The 14984-nt window shown below is 39.3% G+C and overlaps 1 protein-coding gene across 1 annotated transcript; it reads left to right on the top strand.

Moving 5' to 3' along the window:
• The first annotated feature begins 11085 nt into the window (after positions 1–11085).
• LOC136174744 (olfactory receptor 51I2-like) lies at positions 11086–12048 on the top strand. Its single transcript, XM_065944929.1, has one exon. It carries the CDS (start codon positions 11086–11088, stop codon positions 12046–12048), a length of 963 nt encoding a protein of 320 aa, XP_065801001.1.
• Positions 12049–14984: the final 2936 nt, after the last annotated feature.

Raw genomic sequence — 14984 nt, 5'->3', positions numbered from 1 at the left:
TGGAATCAAGAGATAACCTCAGAGTCTCAGGGAAAACACAGCCAGACAGTCATAACGTATGTCCGGAAAGCCCATTTTTCTGAGCCCTGACCCAGAGACATTATCAAGAGAATGACAAGCAAATGCATATCCTCAGACTCATGGGTGAAAACAGTCCTGATTCTTTACTGCACTCATTAACCTCAGCTTTTTTATTCAGAGTTTACTTGTGCAAGACTCTGTAGTTGTTATAAAGAATAATATTAAATGAACCATAGGTAGCCTCTTCCCTCCATTGAAGGATAGAAGCTCTAAATACACAACTACAGTAAGTATAATAGGGTTGTGAGGGTTTCACATGAAGAGTTATAGGAATGTGGAAGAAGGTTTGCTCCCTTGCCAGGAGAAAATGAGAAAGGAGTCAAGGAAGGAGGCTAAAAGGTGAGTCAGTTGTCAGGAAGGCAAGGGGAGGTCATACATAATCACTGGAAAAGATTGTAAAAGTGAATAAACTGAGATGTGGAGTTTTCTGGTTGCTTGAGGAAAGGTGAGTGGTCAGATGTGGTTCAGCATGTGTGTATGTGCTGGAGGCAATGAAGGTGCAGTACAGCTCTTCAGAGCTATGGATCCAATGGACATTCCTTGCTCCAAAAGTGTACCTCCGTGCTCAAAAATGGCCTTTCTCTGGCCTTTGGCTATCACCTGAGATTCTAATGTCAGAGACTCTAGATTTTAATTACACATCATTCACTTCTTCCTCACCTCTTAAAATTCCATGTCCCTTGGCTAGGAGCACCTTCATTGCAAGGACATCACAAAGAGATCACTCAGGTAGGCACTTTCTGCATTGGCAGCTGCACTGGCAGAAAATCAGGGAGCAGGTACATTTAAGCAGGGTTTAGAGGCCTATGTTTTGAAACAAATATTCTCTTATTATGCTACTGCACATATCTTTTACATCCTGGTGTCCATTTTGGTGGGCATATATTCAGAAGTGATAACTAGATAGTATAGTAGCTCCATATTTAATTTTTTAAGGAAGCTAAGTACTATATTTTTAGTAGCTACACCAGTTTACATTATCACCAACGATGTAGAAGTTTCCAGATTCTCCACATCCTCACCTAATGCTTGTTATCTTTTTAGTAGTAGTTGTGAGGCAACATCTCATTGTGGTTTTGATTTACATTTTCCTAAAAAGTAGCAAGTTTAGATGCTTTTTATATACATATTAATATTTTTTCAAAGAAGTGTCTATTCAGTTCCTTTGCCCATTTTTTAATCAGGCTATATTTTTATTTTTGAGTTACAGGAGTCCCTTATATATTGCTATATTAATTCTTTATCAGATACGTAGTTTGCAAATATTTTCTTTTCCGTAAATTGCCTTTTCACTCTGTTGATAGTGTTTCCTTTCCTGTGCAATAACTTTTGAGTTTGGTGTATCCCCACTTGTCTAAATTTGCTTTTGTTGCTTGTAATTTTGGTTTCATATTCCATAGATCATCACCAAGTCCAGTTACATGAAGGTTTCCCCCAAGTTTTCTTCTGCTAGTTTTGTAGTTTATTATGGTCAAATATTTAATCCATTTTTTAGTTAACTTTTACTTAAGATGTGAGATCTGGTTCAATTCTATTTATTTGCATGAGGGCATCCAATTTTCTCAACATCACTTGACAAAAAGAATGTCCTTTCCTCATTGTACATTCTTGGGACCCTCATTAAAAAGTAGCTGAGTATATATGGGTGAGTTTGAATCTTTATTGTACAAGACAGGTTTTATACCAGTGAAAGTGACAATCGTTCAGTCGTGTTTGACACTTTGCGAACCCAGGGACTACAGTTCATGGAATTATAGGCCATAATACTGGAGTTGGTAGCCTTTCCCTTCTCTAGAGGATCTTCCCAACCCAGGGATTGAACCCAAGTCTCCCACATTACATGCGTATTCTTTACCAGCTGAGCCACAAGGGAAGCTTATACCAGTACCATACTGTTTTAAATTGCTATAGATTTGTAATATATTTTGAAAGCAGGAAGTGTGTGATGCCTCCAGCTTTGTTCTTCTAATTCAAGTTTGCTTTGACTATTGAAAGTGAAAGTGAAGTGGCTCAGTCGTGTCCAACTCTTTGCGACCTCATGGACTGTAGCCTACCAGGTTCCTCCATCCATGGGATTTTCCAGGCAAGAATACCGGAGTGGGTTGCCATTTCCTTCTCCAGGAGATCTTCCCAACCCAGGGGTTGAACCCAGGTCTCCTGCATTGTAGGCAGATGTTTTACCATCTGAGCCACCAGGGAAGTCTGACTATTGAGGGTCTTTGACTATTGGGGGTCTTTTATTCTGTAAAACATATCATTGAGATTTTTATATAACTTTCATTGACTTTGCAGATCATCTGGGGTAAAATGCACACTTTGACAATATTAACTCTTCCAATCCATGAACATAAAGTGTACTTTCACTAATTTATTGTCTTCTTCAGTGATTTGTAGTTTTCAGTGTACAAATCTGTCACCTCTTTAGTTAGGTGTGTTCTTAAGTATTTTATTTTCTTCAATGCTATTGTAAAACAGATTATTTTTTCTTATTTTCCATTTTGGATAATTGATTGTTAGTGTAATAAAAACAAAACTAATTTTGTGTACTAATTATGTACCCTGAAACTTTCTTGAATTTATTGTAAACAGTTTTCTTATAGAGCTTTGGAGATTTCAAATACATAAGATTGTATAACCTTTAAACAGAGATAATTTTATTTCTAATTCTCCAGTTGGATCTCTTTATTTCCTTTCCTTGAGTCACTACTTTGGCTTGGATTTTAGTACTACATTGAATAGAAGTGGAAAAAATGAGCATGCTTCTTTTTTTCCTGATTCTCATTCATGAGAAAAATGTTTCAGTTTTTTACTATTGAGTATGATGTAAGTTGTGGGCTTGTCATATATGTCCTATATTAAGTTGGGATACATTGCCTACATATCTAGAACTCCCATAGTCATTTCAGCATTATTCACAATAGCCAAGATGGTGAAACAATCCAAATGTCCATCAATAGATGAATGGATAAAGAAAACGTGTTATACACATAAAGTGGATTATTACTTAGCCTTTTAAAAAGAGAATCCAGTCATTTGCAACAAGGAAACATTTGAAGGTGATGGATATGTCTGTCGCCTTGATTGTAAGGAATGATTTTAAGGGTAAATAGGTATGTTCAAATGGATCAAATTATATACATTATAGAAATTCAGTCTTCTGTATATTAATTATACCTCAATAAAGCTATTACACACACATACACACACACACACACACACAGATGCTTCTGCATGTTGGCTCTGGGGCCTCTTCATGCTTTCAGTATTGTTTTCACTCAATCAGAAGTAGAGGAAGCCCCTGAGGGTGAAACAAGATGGCAAGGACAATGTCCTGGGTAGGAAGGCATGCCGCATCATAAAACACAAGTCCAGAGACATGGATGAGCTCCCATGTCTTCCCCCATTCATCTCTCTGTGTCTTAAGCTGTTTATTCCCCATCTGTCCTCCCAGGTTACTTGATCCATAGTTCCTATGAAACATGATAGTGTTTTCACAAAATCACAGGAAAAACAGACACAGAAATGGGTCTGCTTAACCTGCAAGGACAACCCTAGGAACCAAGAAGAGAGTGGAGAGAAATAAACACAAGTCACCTGAGTGTCTGTAAGGCTCACTTGGAGGAACCAAGAAGTGTTCTGTGTGACTCCACATACTTAAAGACATTGTTAAAAAAAAAAAAAAAAAGATTGAAGTACCAACTAAAATCTCCTACAGATATGATAGCAGGGATGAGCCTAGAGAGGATGTTTCCAGCCCTATCCTACACAAATCAGGTGCTCAGTAATATAACTTTCCAACCAAAAATACATATTTTGCACATTTTCCATTGCCCAGGAAAGGCTAAGCTGAGACTGTCCTCTGTGGCCTGTGGCCAGGACGTCCCTGAGGAGCAGCAGCTCAAGGTACCAGGTATAAAGTAGCCTCTTAGTTGCAGAGATTTCCGGGGCTCCTTCAGAATGAGGAACAGTAGAAAAGGCTGCAACGACAAGCAGGGTGAGTAACTTGGGCCCAGATACAGTCCTTGATATACATGTTATTTAGTAGGAGGGGGCCCTGGTTAGAGAGTTTGGGATGCCCTCTTCATCAGCTGCTTTCATGTGGAAGAGCCAATGAGATGGAGAAAGCACATGTCAAGAGCAGGAAGAAAAGGAAGGAGGCCAGCCTTCCCAGAAATGCCAGGTCCACACCATACCCCTCCCCCTGCCAGGTAGGGAAAAGGAAGTGGAAGAGACTACTTTCCTGCAGCAGAGAGACTGTCTAATTCAGATAATTATGCAGAAACCCCAACTCTGTATCCAAGCAGATTAGTACCTTTTTATTTTTCTAAGTAAGGAATCAATATAAGGGTATCTTAATATTCCACCCCAGAGAGCATCCTGTGGGTGATCTGAATATTTGCTTGCTGTCTCAATTCTCTCTATGAGATTTGTCTTTCCCATGTTTTCTGAGTAAGAAAAAACTCTTAGAAGAGCTCTTGGCTTAAATAATGCAAAATTGTTACACCATAGCATTAGATAGCACCTCCATCATGTCACATAATTATCATGTTTATTTCTCTCTTTTTCTGGTAGGAGAAAAAAAGCACTTGACTTTTTTCGGGGGGGGGGTGTATAGTTGTTTTATAATATTGTGTTGGTTTCTACTGTACAACGAAGTGAATCAGTTTTATGTTTGCCCTTGATTTTATGCCTCCCACCCACACCCCCTCATTCAACCCCTCTGGGTCACCACAGAGCACTGAGCTGAGGTCCCCGTGCTGTACTGTAGATATACACCTCCCAAGTCCACATGGCCATACTCTATGTCTGGATCTCTACTCCTGCCCTGAAAATAGGTTCATCTGTACCTTTTTTCTAGATTCCACACATATGTGTTAACATATATTTGTTTTTCACTTTCTTACTTCACTCTGTATTACAAACTGTAGGTCCATCCACATATCTACAAATGACCCAGTGTCACTTCTTTTTATGACTGAGAAATATTCCATCATATGTATGTGCCACACCTTCTTTATCCATTCATCTATCAATGGACATTTAGGTTGATTCCATGTCCTGGCTATTGTAAATAGTGCTGCAATGAATATTGGACTGCATGTGTCTTTTTGAATAATGGTTTTCTCTGGGTATATACCCAGTAGTGGTATTGCTGGGTCATAGGGTAGTTCTATTTTCAGTTTTTTAAGGAATATGCATACTGTTCTCCATAGTGGCTGTATTAACATACATTCTCATCAAGTGCAGGAGGTTTCCCTTTTCTCTACATCCTATCTAGCATTTATTGTTTGTAGGTGTTTTGAAGATGGCCATTCTGACCAGTGTGAGGTGATGCTTCACTGTAGTTTTTATCTGCATTTCTCTGATAATTAGCGGTGTTGAGCATCTTTTCATGTGTCTCTTGGCCATCTGTATACACTTGATTTTGAGTTCAAGTAAAGAAAGTATGAGGTATTCAACCTTTTGCTTCTAGGCTACTTGACTTTCCCAGACACATGGAGTCAGAAGATAACAGAATCCTAGAGTGCTAAAGTGGAAAGGATGGAATTCCTCAGGGGAGAGCTATAATTTAAAATATCTTTGACCTTTTAGTGTCCTCGAGATAATAATAGAAGACCAAACCTGGTCTGATTCCAGGTTAAAGTGGTTTATTTTAAAATTCTGAACCACATGGGAAGCACAAAACATATCAATCCAACTTGGCTACTAAAATAGGCATTTTAATAAAATAAGAGTGGGAAAAAAAGCCTTCCCTTTTTTTTTTTAAACACAGGGAATCTTTTCCAATATTAGACTCCTCATAACACTAATATACACAAAAAGCGAGTAAAAAGGTCATTATCTGGATGTAAGGGAGAAATTGACTTGGTTGTACATGAGTTGCTCATAATTTTTGGCAATTTTCCTTAAGGTGTATACTATAATTTTAACCCCTTAAGCTCTAAACTTCTTGTAATGTTCAGCTTAAGTTACCATTTGGATCCTGCTACCACAGACAAAAGTAATGCTGCTGCTACTGCTAAGTCACTTCAGTCGAGTCTGACTCTGTACAACCCCATAGACGGCAGCCCACCAGGCTCCTCCATCCCTGGGATTCTCCAGGCAAGAATACTGGAGTGGGTTGCCATTTCCTTCTCCAAAGCATGCATGCATGCTAAGTCACTTCAGTTGTGTCTGACTCTATGCGACCCCATGGACAACAGCCCACCAGCCTCCTCTGTCCACAGGATTCTCTAGGCAAGAATACTGGAGTGGGTTGCCATTTCCTTCTCCAAAATTAATCCTCAGATTCCTTCAAATTAAATGGAGAGCTGACACATTCTATTGATTTGTGCTGCCAATGACAAAGAGTATCTCCTGGATTGATCCTAAGCAAATCCAAATGAAATTAGTTAATAATACCTATTAATTGTATTAATCTGAAGAAACCACTGGTCTTTACTATATACAAAGTATATAGTTCAAGTTGTGAACATATGGACGTTTGAGATGCTATGTTAATGGACTGAATGAAGAAGAGCTGGGTAATAAAATTACTGTCTTCATTCAGTTATTCATTTTCTTGTTCACTTATTGATTATCCCTAAAAAAAAAGAGGATAGAAATTTATGAAATCATCAAAATCAGAACAGTGAGATGGAATAAGAGCTGAAGAAATATGCCTGGGATTAGTGAAGAGAAAAGCAAAACCAAGGAGATAATTAGCACAATAAAAGGCAAATGACTTTATAAGAAGGATCTAAAGGGTCACAGCCTTTCCCCTGCTTAGAGCAAAGGCTAAAAGAGTTTTGCCAAGAGAACATATTGGTCATAGCAAACACCCTCTTCCAACAACACAAGAGATGACTCTACATATGGACATCACCAGATGGTCAATACCAAAATCAGAATGATTTTGCAGCCAAAGATGGAGAACCTCTATACATTCAGCAAAAACAGCACCGGGATCATGAACTCAGATCATGGACTAGATCATGGCTCAGATCATAAAACTCCTTATTGCAACATTCAAACTTAAATTGAAGAAAGTAGGGAAAACCACTAGACCTAAATATGACCTAGTATGACCTAAATCAAATCACTTATGATTATACAATGGAAGTGACAAATAGATTCAAGAGATTAGATCTGATAGACAGGGTGCCTGAAGAACTATGGACAGAGGTCTGTGACATTCTACAGGAGGCAGTGATCAAGACCATCCCCAAGAAAAAGAAACGCAAAAAGGCAAAATGATTGTCTGAGGAGACCTTACTAATAGCTGAGAAAAAAAAAGATGTGAAAGGCAAAGGAGAAAAGGAAAAATATACCCATTTGAATGCAGAGTTCCAAAGAATAGCAAGGAGAGATAAGAAAGCCTTCCTCAGTGATCAGTGCAAAGAAATAGAGGAAAACAATATAGAAAAAATAGAGGAAAAAATAAAGAAAACAAATAGAGGAAAATGAAAGCGACTAGAGATCACTTCAAGAAAATTAGAGATACCAAGAGAACACTTCATGCACAGATGGGCACAATATAGGACAGAAATGGTATGGATCTAACAGAATCAGAAGATATTAAGAGGTGGCAGGATACACAGAAAAGTTATACAAAAAAGATCTTAATGACCTAGACAGCCACAATGGTGTGATCACTCACCTAGAGTCAGACATCCTGGAATGTGAAGTCAAGTGGGACTTAGGAAGACTCACTACGAACAAAGCTAGCAGAGGTGATGAAATTCCAGTCGAGCTATTTCAAATCCTGAACGATGATGCTGTGAAAGTGCTGCACTCACTATGCCAGCAAATTTGAAAACCTCAGCAGTGGCCACAAGACTGAGAAAGGTCAATTTTCATTCCAATCCCAAAGAAAGGCAATGCCAAAGAATGTTCAAACTGCAGCACAATTGCACTCATCTTGTACGCTAGCAAAATAATGCTCATAATTCTCCAAGTTAGGCTTCAACAGTATGTGAACCAAGAACCTCCAGATGTTCAAGCTGGATTTAGAAAAGGCAGAGGAACTAGGGATCAAATTGCCAACATCCATTAGATCATAGAAAAAGCAAGAGATTTCCAGAAATACATGTATTTCTGTTTTATTAATTACACCAAAGCCTTTGACTGCATGGATCACAACAAACTGTGGGTAACTCTGAAAGAGATGGGAATACCAGACCACCTTACCTGCCTTCTGAGAAATCCATGTGCAGGTCAAGAAGCAACAGTTAGAACTGGACATGGAACAACAAACTGGTTCCAAATAGGAAAGGAGTATGTCAAGGGTGCATATTGTCACCCTGTTTATTTAATTTATACGCAGAGTACATCATGGAAAATGCTGGGCTGGATGAAGCACAAGCTAGAATCAAGATTGCCGGGAGAAAAATCAATAACCTCAGGTATGCATATGACACCACACATATGGCAGACAGCAAAGAAGAACTAAAAAGCCTCTTGATAAAGGCAAAAGAGGAGAGTGAAAAGGCTGGCTTGAAACTCAACATTCAAAAAACTAAGATCATGGCATCCAGTTCCATCACTTCATGACAAATAGATGGGGGAATAGTGGAAATAGTGACAGAGAGTGATTTTTGGAGAGTCCAAAATCACTGCTGATGGTAACTGCTACCATGAAATTGAAAGACGCTTGCTCCATAGATGAAAAGCTTTGACAAACCTAGACTGCATATTAAAAAGCAGAGACATTGCTTTGCTGACAAATGTCCATCAAGTCAAAACTATGGTTTCTCCAGGAGTCAGGTATGGATGTAAGAGTTGGACTATAAAGAAAGCTGAGCACTGAAGAATTGATGCTTTTGAACTATGGTGTTGAAGAAGATTGTCGAGAGTCCCTTGGACTGCAAGGAGATCAAACCTGTCCATCCTAAAGGAGATCAGTCCTGGGTGTTCATTGGAAGGACTGATGCTAAAGCTGAAGCTCCAATACTTTGGCCACCTGATGCAAAGAACTGACTCATTTGAAAAAATCCTGATGCTGGGAAAGATTGAAGGCAGGAGGAGAAGAGGATGACAGAAGATGGGATAGTTGGATGGCATCACTGACTCGAGGGACATGAGTTTGACCGAGCTCCGGGAGTTTTTGATGGACAGGGAGGCCTGGTGTGCTGCAGTCTATGGGATCCCAAAGAGTCAGACACAACTTAGCGACTGAACTGAACTGAAACAGCCACAGAGAAACGGCAAGATTTTTTGAGAAACAGGAAAGGGTTTCATTTCCAAAATCTCAATCTTATCACTATGTAACATCAGCAGAGAACAAGCTCTTCTTGGTAATCTGATCCTGCCAGCCCCACACTTAACAAATCTCCAGTATCTAGTACAGCCAATACAGGAAATTTAAGATTGTTTAAAGTGTGTAAGGCAAATAGACCTGAATTTTAATTTGGATTCATTTCTGGCACAGCCTAGAGAAACTCTTTAAGCCTCTCCCTCCAGTTTTATTTTTTATTATTATTGTCATTTTTATTATTTTTTTAAAATATACAGTAATATTTGCATTATTTTTTGAGACTGAGTGGTATTATTTACTAATACACAAGAGAGTAGAATGTCTAATATCTGGAAGACAAGAGGTATCCAATAACTGATGAATTAGAAAATGTGTTTCCCCAAAATCAACCTAGAGGGGAGGGATGGGGAGGGAGATGGGAGGGAGGTTAAAAGGGAAGGGATATATGTATACCTATGGCTGATTCATGTTGTGGTTTGACATAAAACAACAAAATTCTGTAAAGCAAGTATCCTTCAATTTAAAAAATAAATAAAAATTTAAAATAAAAAGGAAAAATGCTATAGAAATTTTTAACATAAAATTTTTAAAATATAAAATGTTGTGTTAGTTTCAAACTAAAAAGAAAATTTATTTCCCCAAAATCAGAAACTAAACTGACATTTCTAAGACAGATCCCACTGAATCCTCAATGAGCCTAAATTTATGTCTTTCATTCATGTCTTCAATTGGCTTCTGTGGAAATTCTAACTTGGAGAAGAGAACCTTCGGTCTCATCCTCCTGCAGCTGTGGCCCTCCCAGCTAGGGCTGAGATCAGTGCTGAGAGATGACAGGGAGGTCATTCAAGGACAAATCAAGTCCTCTTGATGAGTGTGCTAAGAAGCTGAACAAAAGATTTAGCTGGTATTCTAAACATTATGGGGAATGCTCAGTAAATGGAGTGAGAAAATGATTCCTACAAAGCAATGTGTAGCCTGGATTGCAGGGGCATTTAAAGACCCAGGCAGATATTCTCTGGGCAAGGCAGAGACGGAACCCAAATATCTAAGTGTTCTCAGTGACCTAGTGAGAATCAAGTGTCTCTTCATTTACCAAAACTTTCCTTGTACTTAACAGTCTAGGTATTAATCATTATGGGTCTTGATTAGAAGGCAACATCCTAGGATTTGTACTCAGACCCTCCAAACACAAGAAGATCCCAAGTTCTAATAGTTTTAATAATTCAGGAAGAAGCTGCAGCTTTCTCTTCCTTTGTTGGACTTCAGAATTCCTCTTTTCACTTTAGATAAAATATTTCCCTTCTCTATCTATCAGCAAAGTAATTATGAGAGCACATGTGATAACTGTGAATCTTTTAAAATTCTGCAAAAAGGAATGATCATGAGCATTTGAAATGTCCTTTATATATTCAAGAGTGCTAACACACATCACTTTGTTTAAAGAAAACACTGGAAGTAAGGGTGGAAATAGTATAAAATTTACATTTATTAAAAACTAAATCTTAAATCTATTTCAGTAATTTATTTTCTGGTAATCATAGAGAAGTTATACTATCCCCTAAATGGTATATTTGTTTTCATGACATATAGGTTGTTATATGTACCTTCTTAGAACAGTTAATAATGGAAAGTAAAAGCTGAGAAATGGAAAATAATTAATGAAAGAACCTACACATATCTTCCTAATGATAGGTGTATAGTCAATGTCTTTGTGTCTGCCCAGATTGAAAAGGTCACAAATTTCTGGAGACTTCAACTGCCTTCCCAAGATGCTCTCTTCCTGGTCCTTTGCCAACATCTCCTTCTTCCAGCCACCTGCTTTCCTGATGGTTGGCATCCCAGGCCTGGAGGCTGTTCATGGCTGGATCTCCATCCCCTTCTCCTCCATGTACGCTGCAGCCCTCACTGGAAACTGCCTGATCCTCTCGGCTGTGAGGAGGACCCCCAGCCTGCACCAGCCCATGTACTACTTCCTGTCCATGCTGGCCCTCACCGACGTGGGCCTCACCTTGTCCACAATGCCCACCACACTGATTGTGCTCTGGTTTGACCACCGGCTCATCGGCTTCAATGCCTGTCTGGCCCAGATGTTCTTCCTCCACTTCTTCTCCGTGGTGGAGTCCTCGGTGCTCCTGGCCATGTCGTTTGACCGCTTTGTGGCCATCTCCAACCCCCTGCACTACGCCTCTGTCCTCACAAACAGTGTCATCATCAGGATTGGGCTGGCCATTGTGACTCGCGCCACTGTGTCCCTCTTCCCAGGGCCCTTCTTACTAAAGAGACTGAACTATTGTCCTGGCAAGATCCTCCTGTCCCACTCATTCTGTTTCCATGCAGATGTCATGAAACGAGCCTGTGCTGACATTACTGTCAATATCATTTACGGGCTGTATGTGGTTCTGTCCACAGTGGGAATAGACTCCTTGCTTATTGTACTATCCTATACTCTTATTCTTCATACAGTGATGAGCCTGGCCTCTCCCAGGGAGCGTATCCGGGCCCTCAACACCTGTGTTTCTCATATTTTGGCTGTTCTGGTTTTCTTCATCCCAGTCATAGGTGTGTCCATGATCCACCGTTTTGGGAGACATCTTCCCCCCATAGTACACGCCCTTGTCGCCTACGTGTACCTGGTGGTTCCCCCTGTGCTGAACCCCATCATCTACAGTGTCAAGTCCAAGCCCATCAGGGAGGCCATGCTCAGAGTACTGAGGGGGAAGAGGAAAGGCTGATGAAATCAAGAGATAACCTCAGAGACTCAGGGAAAACACAGCCAAGCAGTTATAACCTATGTCCAGAAAGGCCGTATACTGAGCCCTGACCCAGAGACATTATCAAAAGAATGACAAGCAAATCACCCTCATACATATGGGTGAAAAGCAGACCTGATTCCTTTCTAAGTCTTTGTGGCCTCGCATTTAATTTATTTGTTTATTTATTTATGTGTTATTTTTCACCGTGCTGCATCGCTTGCAGGATCTTAGTTCCCCAAACATGGATGAAACCTGGAGCTCCAACAGTGAGAGTGCCAAGTCCTAATCACTGGACCAGCAGGGACTTCCTCAGTTCTAATTTTTCACTCCATTCATTAAATTCCATTTTTTTAGTGTTTATTTGTACTAGAATCTGTGGTTGTTATATGAAATATTTAAATGAACCATATGTAGTCTCTCCCCTACTTTGAAGGATATAGCAGCTTCTAAACACACAACTATAGTAATGTGCAAAGGCTGTGAGCGGTTCACACAAAGCGCTATAGGAGCCGAGAAGTGGATTTGCTGCCTTGACAGGAGGAAATGAGATAAGAGTCAGGGAAGAAGGAGGCTGAAAGATGGGTAGGAGCTTGTCAGGCAAAAAATGTAGGCAAAAGGGGGTCATACCTAATAAATGGGAAAGAATATAAAAAATGATAAAACTGAGGCATGGAGTTATCTGGTTGATGTGAAAAAGTGAGTGGTTAGATGTGGCTCAGCATAATGTGTTAGGTGTTAGAGGGAGACCTGGAGATAAGCTGGAAATGACAGGCAGTGGTGAGACCTCTTGAACCTTTCAGATCTGACTGGACCATTTGGTGTTCATTCTTTGTTTAAAGGTCAGCCTTGGAAAAGCTACTGCAATGTAAGAAGTTGTAGAGGCTTTACTGTGTATCACAAATTAGGAAGGTGAAAATGAAGAAGAAAATGAATGCAAGGAAAACATTTAAGAAGTTGTTTTAACAGTCTAGAGAAAAAGAATGTAAACTAAAAATAAGTCAATAATTTTTTTTAATGTAATTTTTAAACTATAACCCTATATGCAAAACAGAAAAAGAGACACAGATGTACAGAACAGAATTTTGGACTCTGTGGGAGAAGGCGAGGATGGGATGTTTCGAGAGAACAGCATCGAAACATGTATATTATCTAGGGTGAAACAGATCACCAGCCCAGGCTGGATGCATGAGACAAGTGCTCCGGCCTGGTGCACTGGGAAGACCCAGAGGAATCGGGTGGAGAGGGAGGTGGGAGGGGGGATCGGGATGGGGAATACTTGTAAATCCATGGCTGATTCATGTCAATGTATGACAAAAACCACTACAATATTGTAAAGTAATTAGCCTCCAACTAATAAAAATAAATGAAAAAAGTGTAATTTTTTATTTAATTTCATCTCCACATTTCTCTTCTCTGTCTTCTGAAAGTACCTGGAAGCAATGATACCATCATCAGTGAGCAAGACTAGTATCTATTTGCTTCTAAATATCATTCACCACTACCTATAACCTAGGATTCTTGGAGTAGTGGTTAATTCCAGGTATCCAGGTATGAAGCAGGGAGAGTACAACGTGAGATGGAAGAGTTTATGCCTGAAGAAATTAAAAAAACCACAAAGACAATAGGAGCATTAAAAAAAAATACACAGAAACTCATTCAAAAAGGCTACCAGTGGCCAAATGTAGGCCAATTAGAACATTAAAAATAGTTTTAACAGCAATTGATTATAGCAAATAGAATTCTTTAAGAAAAGTATGAGTCCCCAGTGATACTCAAAATGAAGAGATAGAAAAGAAGAAAACTCTTTTTATAGAAGAATGTCATGAAATAAATGCAAAAGTCTTGATTTATTAATAGATAACCTCTTTGCAGTTTTTAATGTATTTTAAATAATCAATAAATGCTTAAAAGATGTTCAGATACAATATTCACACAGTTTCAAAGTACACTGCACAACTTACTCACTTAATTGGAAAGGATAAATCTGTTTGAACAATAAAGAGACTGGCAATAATATCTTAAGCAAATAATCAAATGTAGGCTAACCAGTAAGATGTAATCTGACCTTATGTGCCTTCTGATAAGAATAAGGACACAAAATCCCATATGTAAAAGCCCTACCAAAAATGCTCAACCTGAATCTACTATGAGGAAATACCCAGGGAAACAATAAATATGGGAAGTACCCCCCACACATACTTACACTAACATACATACGTACACTCACACACAAACTAGTAGCCTGGGAAAGTTTTCAAAATACAGTGCTATAAAAGTTATGTCAGGGGACTTAATCTATATTAAAATCATGGAATTCAAATATGTATTGTACATAGGTAATAGTATTCAGTTCAGTTCAGTTGCTCAGTCGTGTCTGACTCTTTGCGACCCTACGGACTAGAGCAGCACACCAAGCTTGCCTGTCCATCGCCAACTCCTGGAGTTTGGTCAAACTCATGTCCTTAGAGGCTTGATACCAACCCAACCATCTCATCCTTTGTCATCCCCTTCTCCTCCTGCCTTCAATCTTTCCTAGCATCAGGGTCTTTTCAAATGAGTCAGTTCTTTGCATCAGGTGGCCAAAAGTATTGGAGCTTCAACTTCAGCATCAGTCCTTCCAATGAATATTCAGGACTGATTTCCTTTAAGATGGACTGACTGGATCTCCTTCCTGGCCAAGGGACTCTCAAGAGTCTTCTCCAACACCACAGTTCAAGAGCATCAATTCTTCAATGCTCAGCTTTCTTTATAGTCCAACTCTCACATCCAAACATGACTACTGGAAAAACCATAGCTTTGACTACGTGTACCTTTGTTGGCAAAGCAATGTCTCTGCTTTTTAATATGCTATCTAGGTTGGTCATAACTTTTCTTCCAAGGAGCAAGCGTCTTTTAATTTCATGGCGGCAGTCACC

Source organism: Muntiacus reevesi, chromosome 9, assembly GCF_963930625.1.
Source record: "Muntiacus reevesi chromosome 9, mMunRee1.1, whole genome shotgun sequence".
Taxonomy (NCBI): domain Eukaryota; kingdom Metazoa; phylum Chordata; class Mammalia; order Artiodactyla; family Cervidae; genus Muntiacus; species Muntiacus reevesi.
Note: the sequence above shows the minus strand (reverse complement) of the source record. Positions and strands in the feature narration are given on the sequence as shown.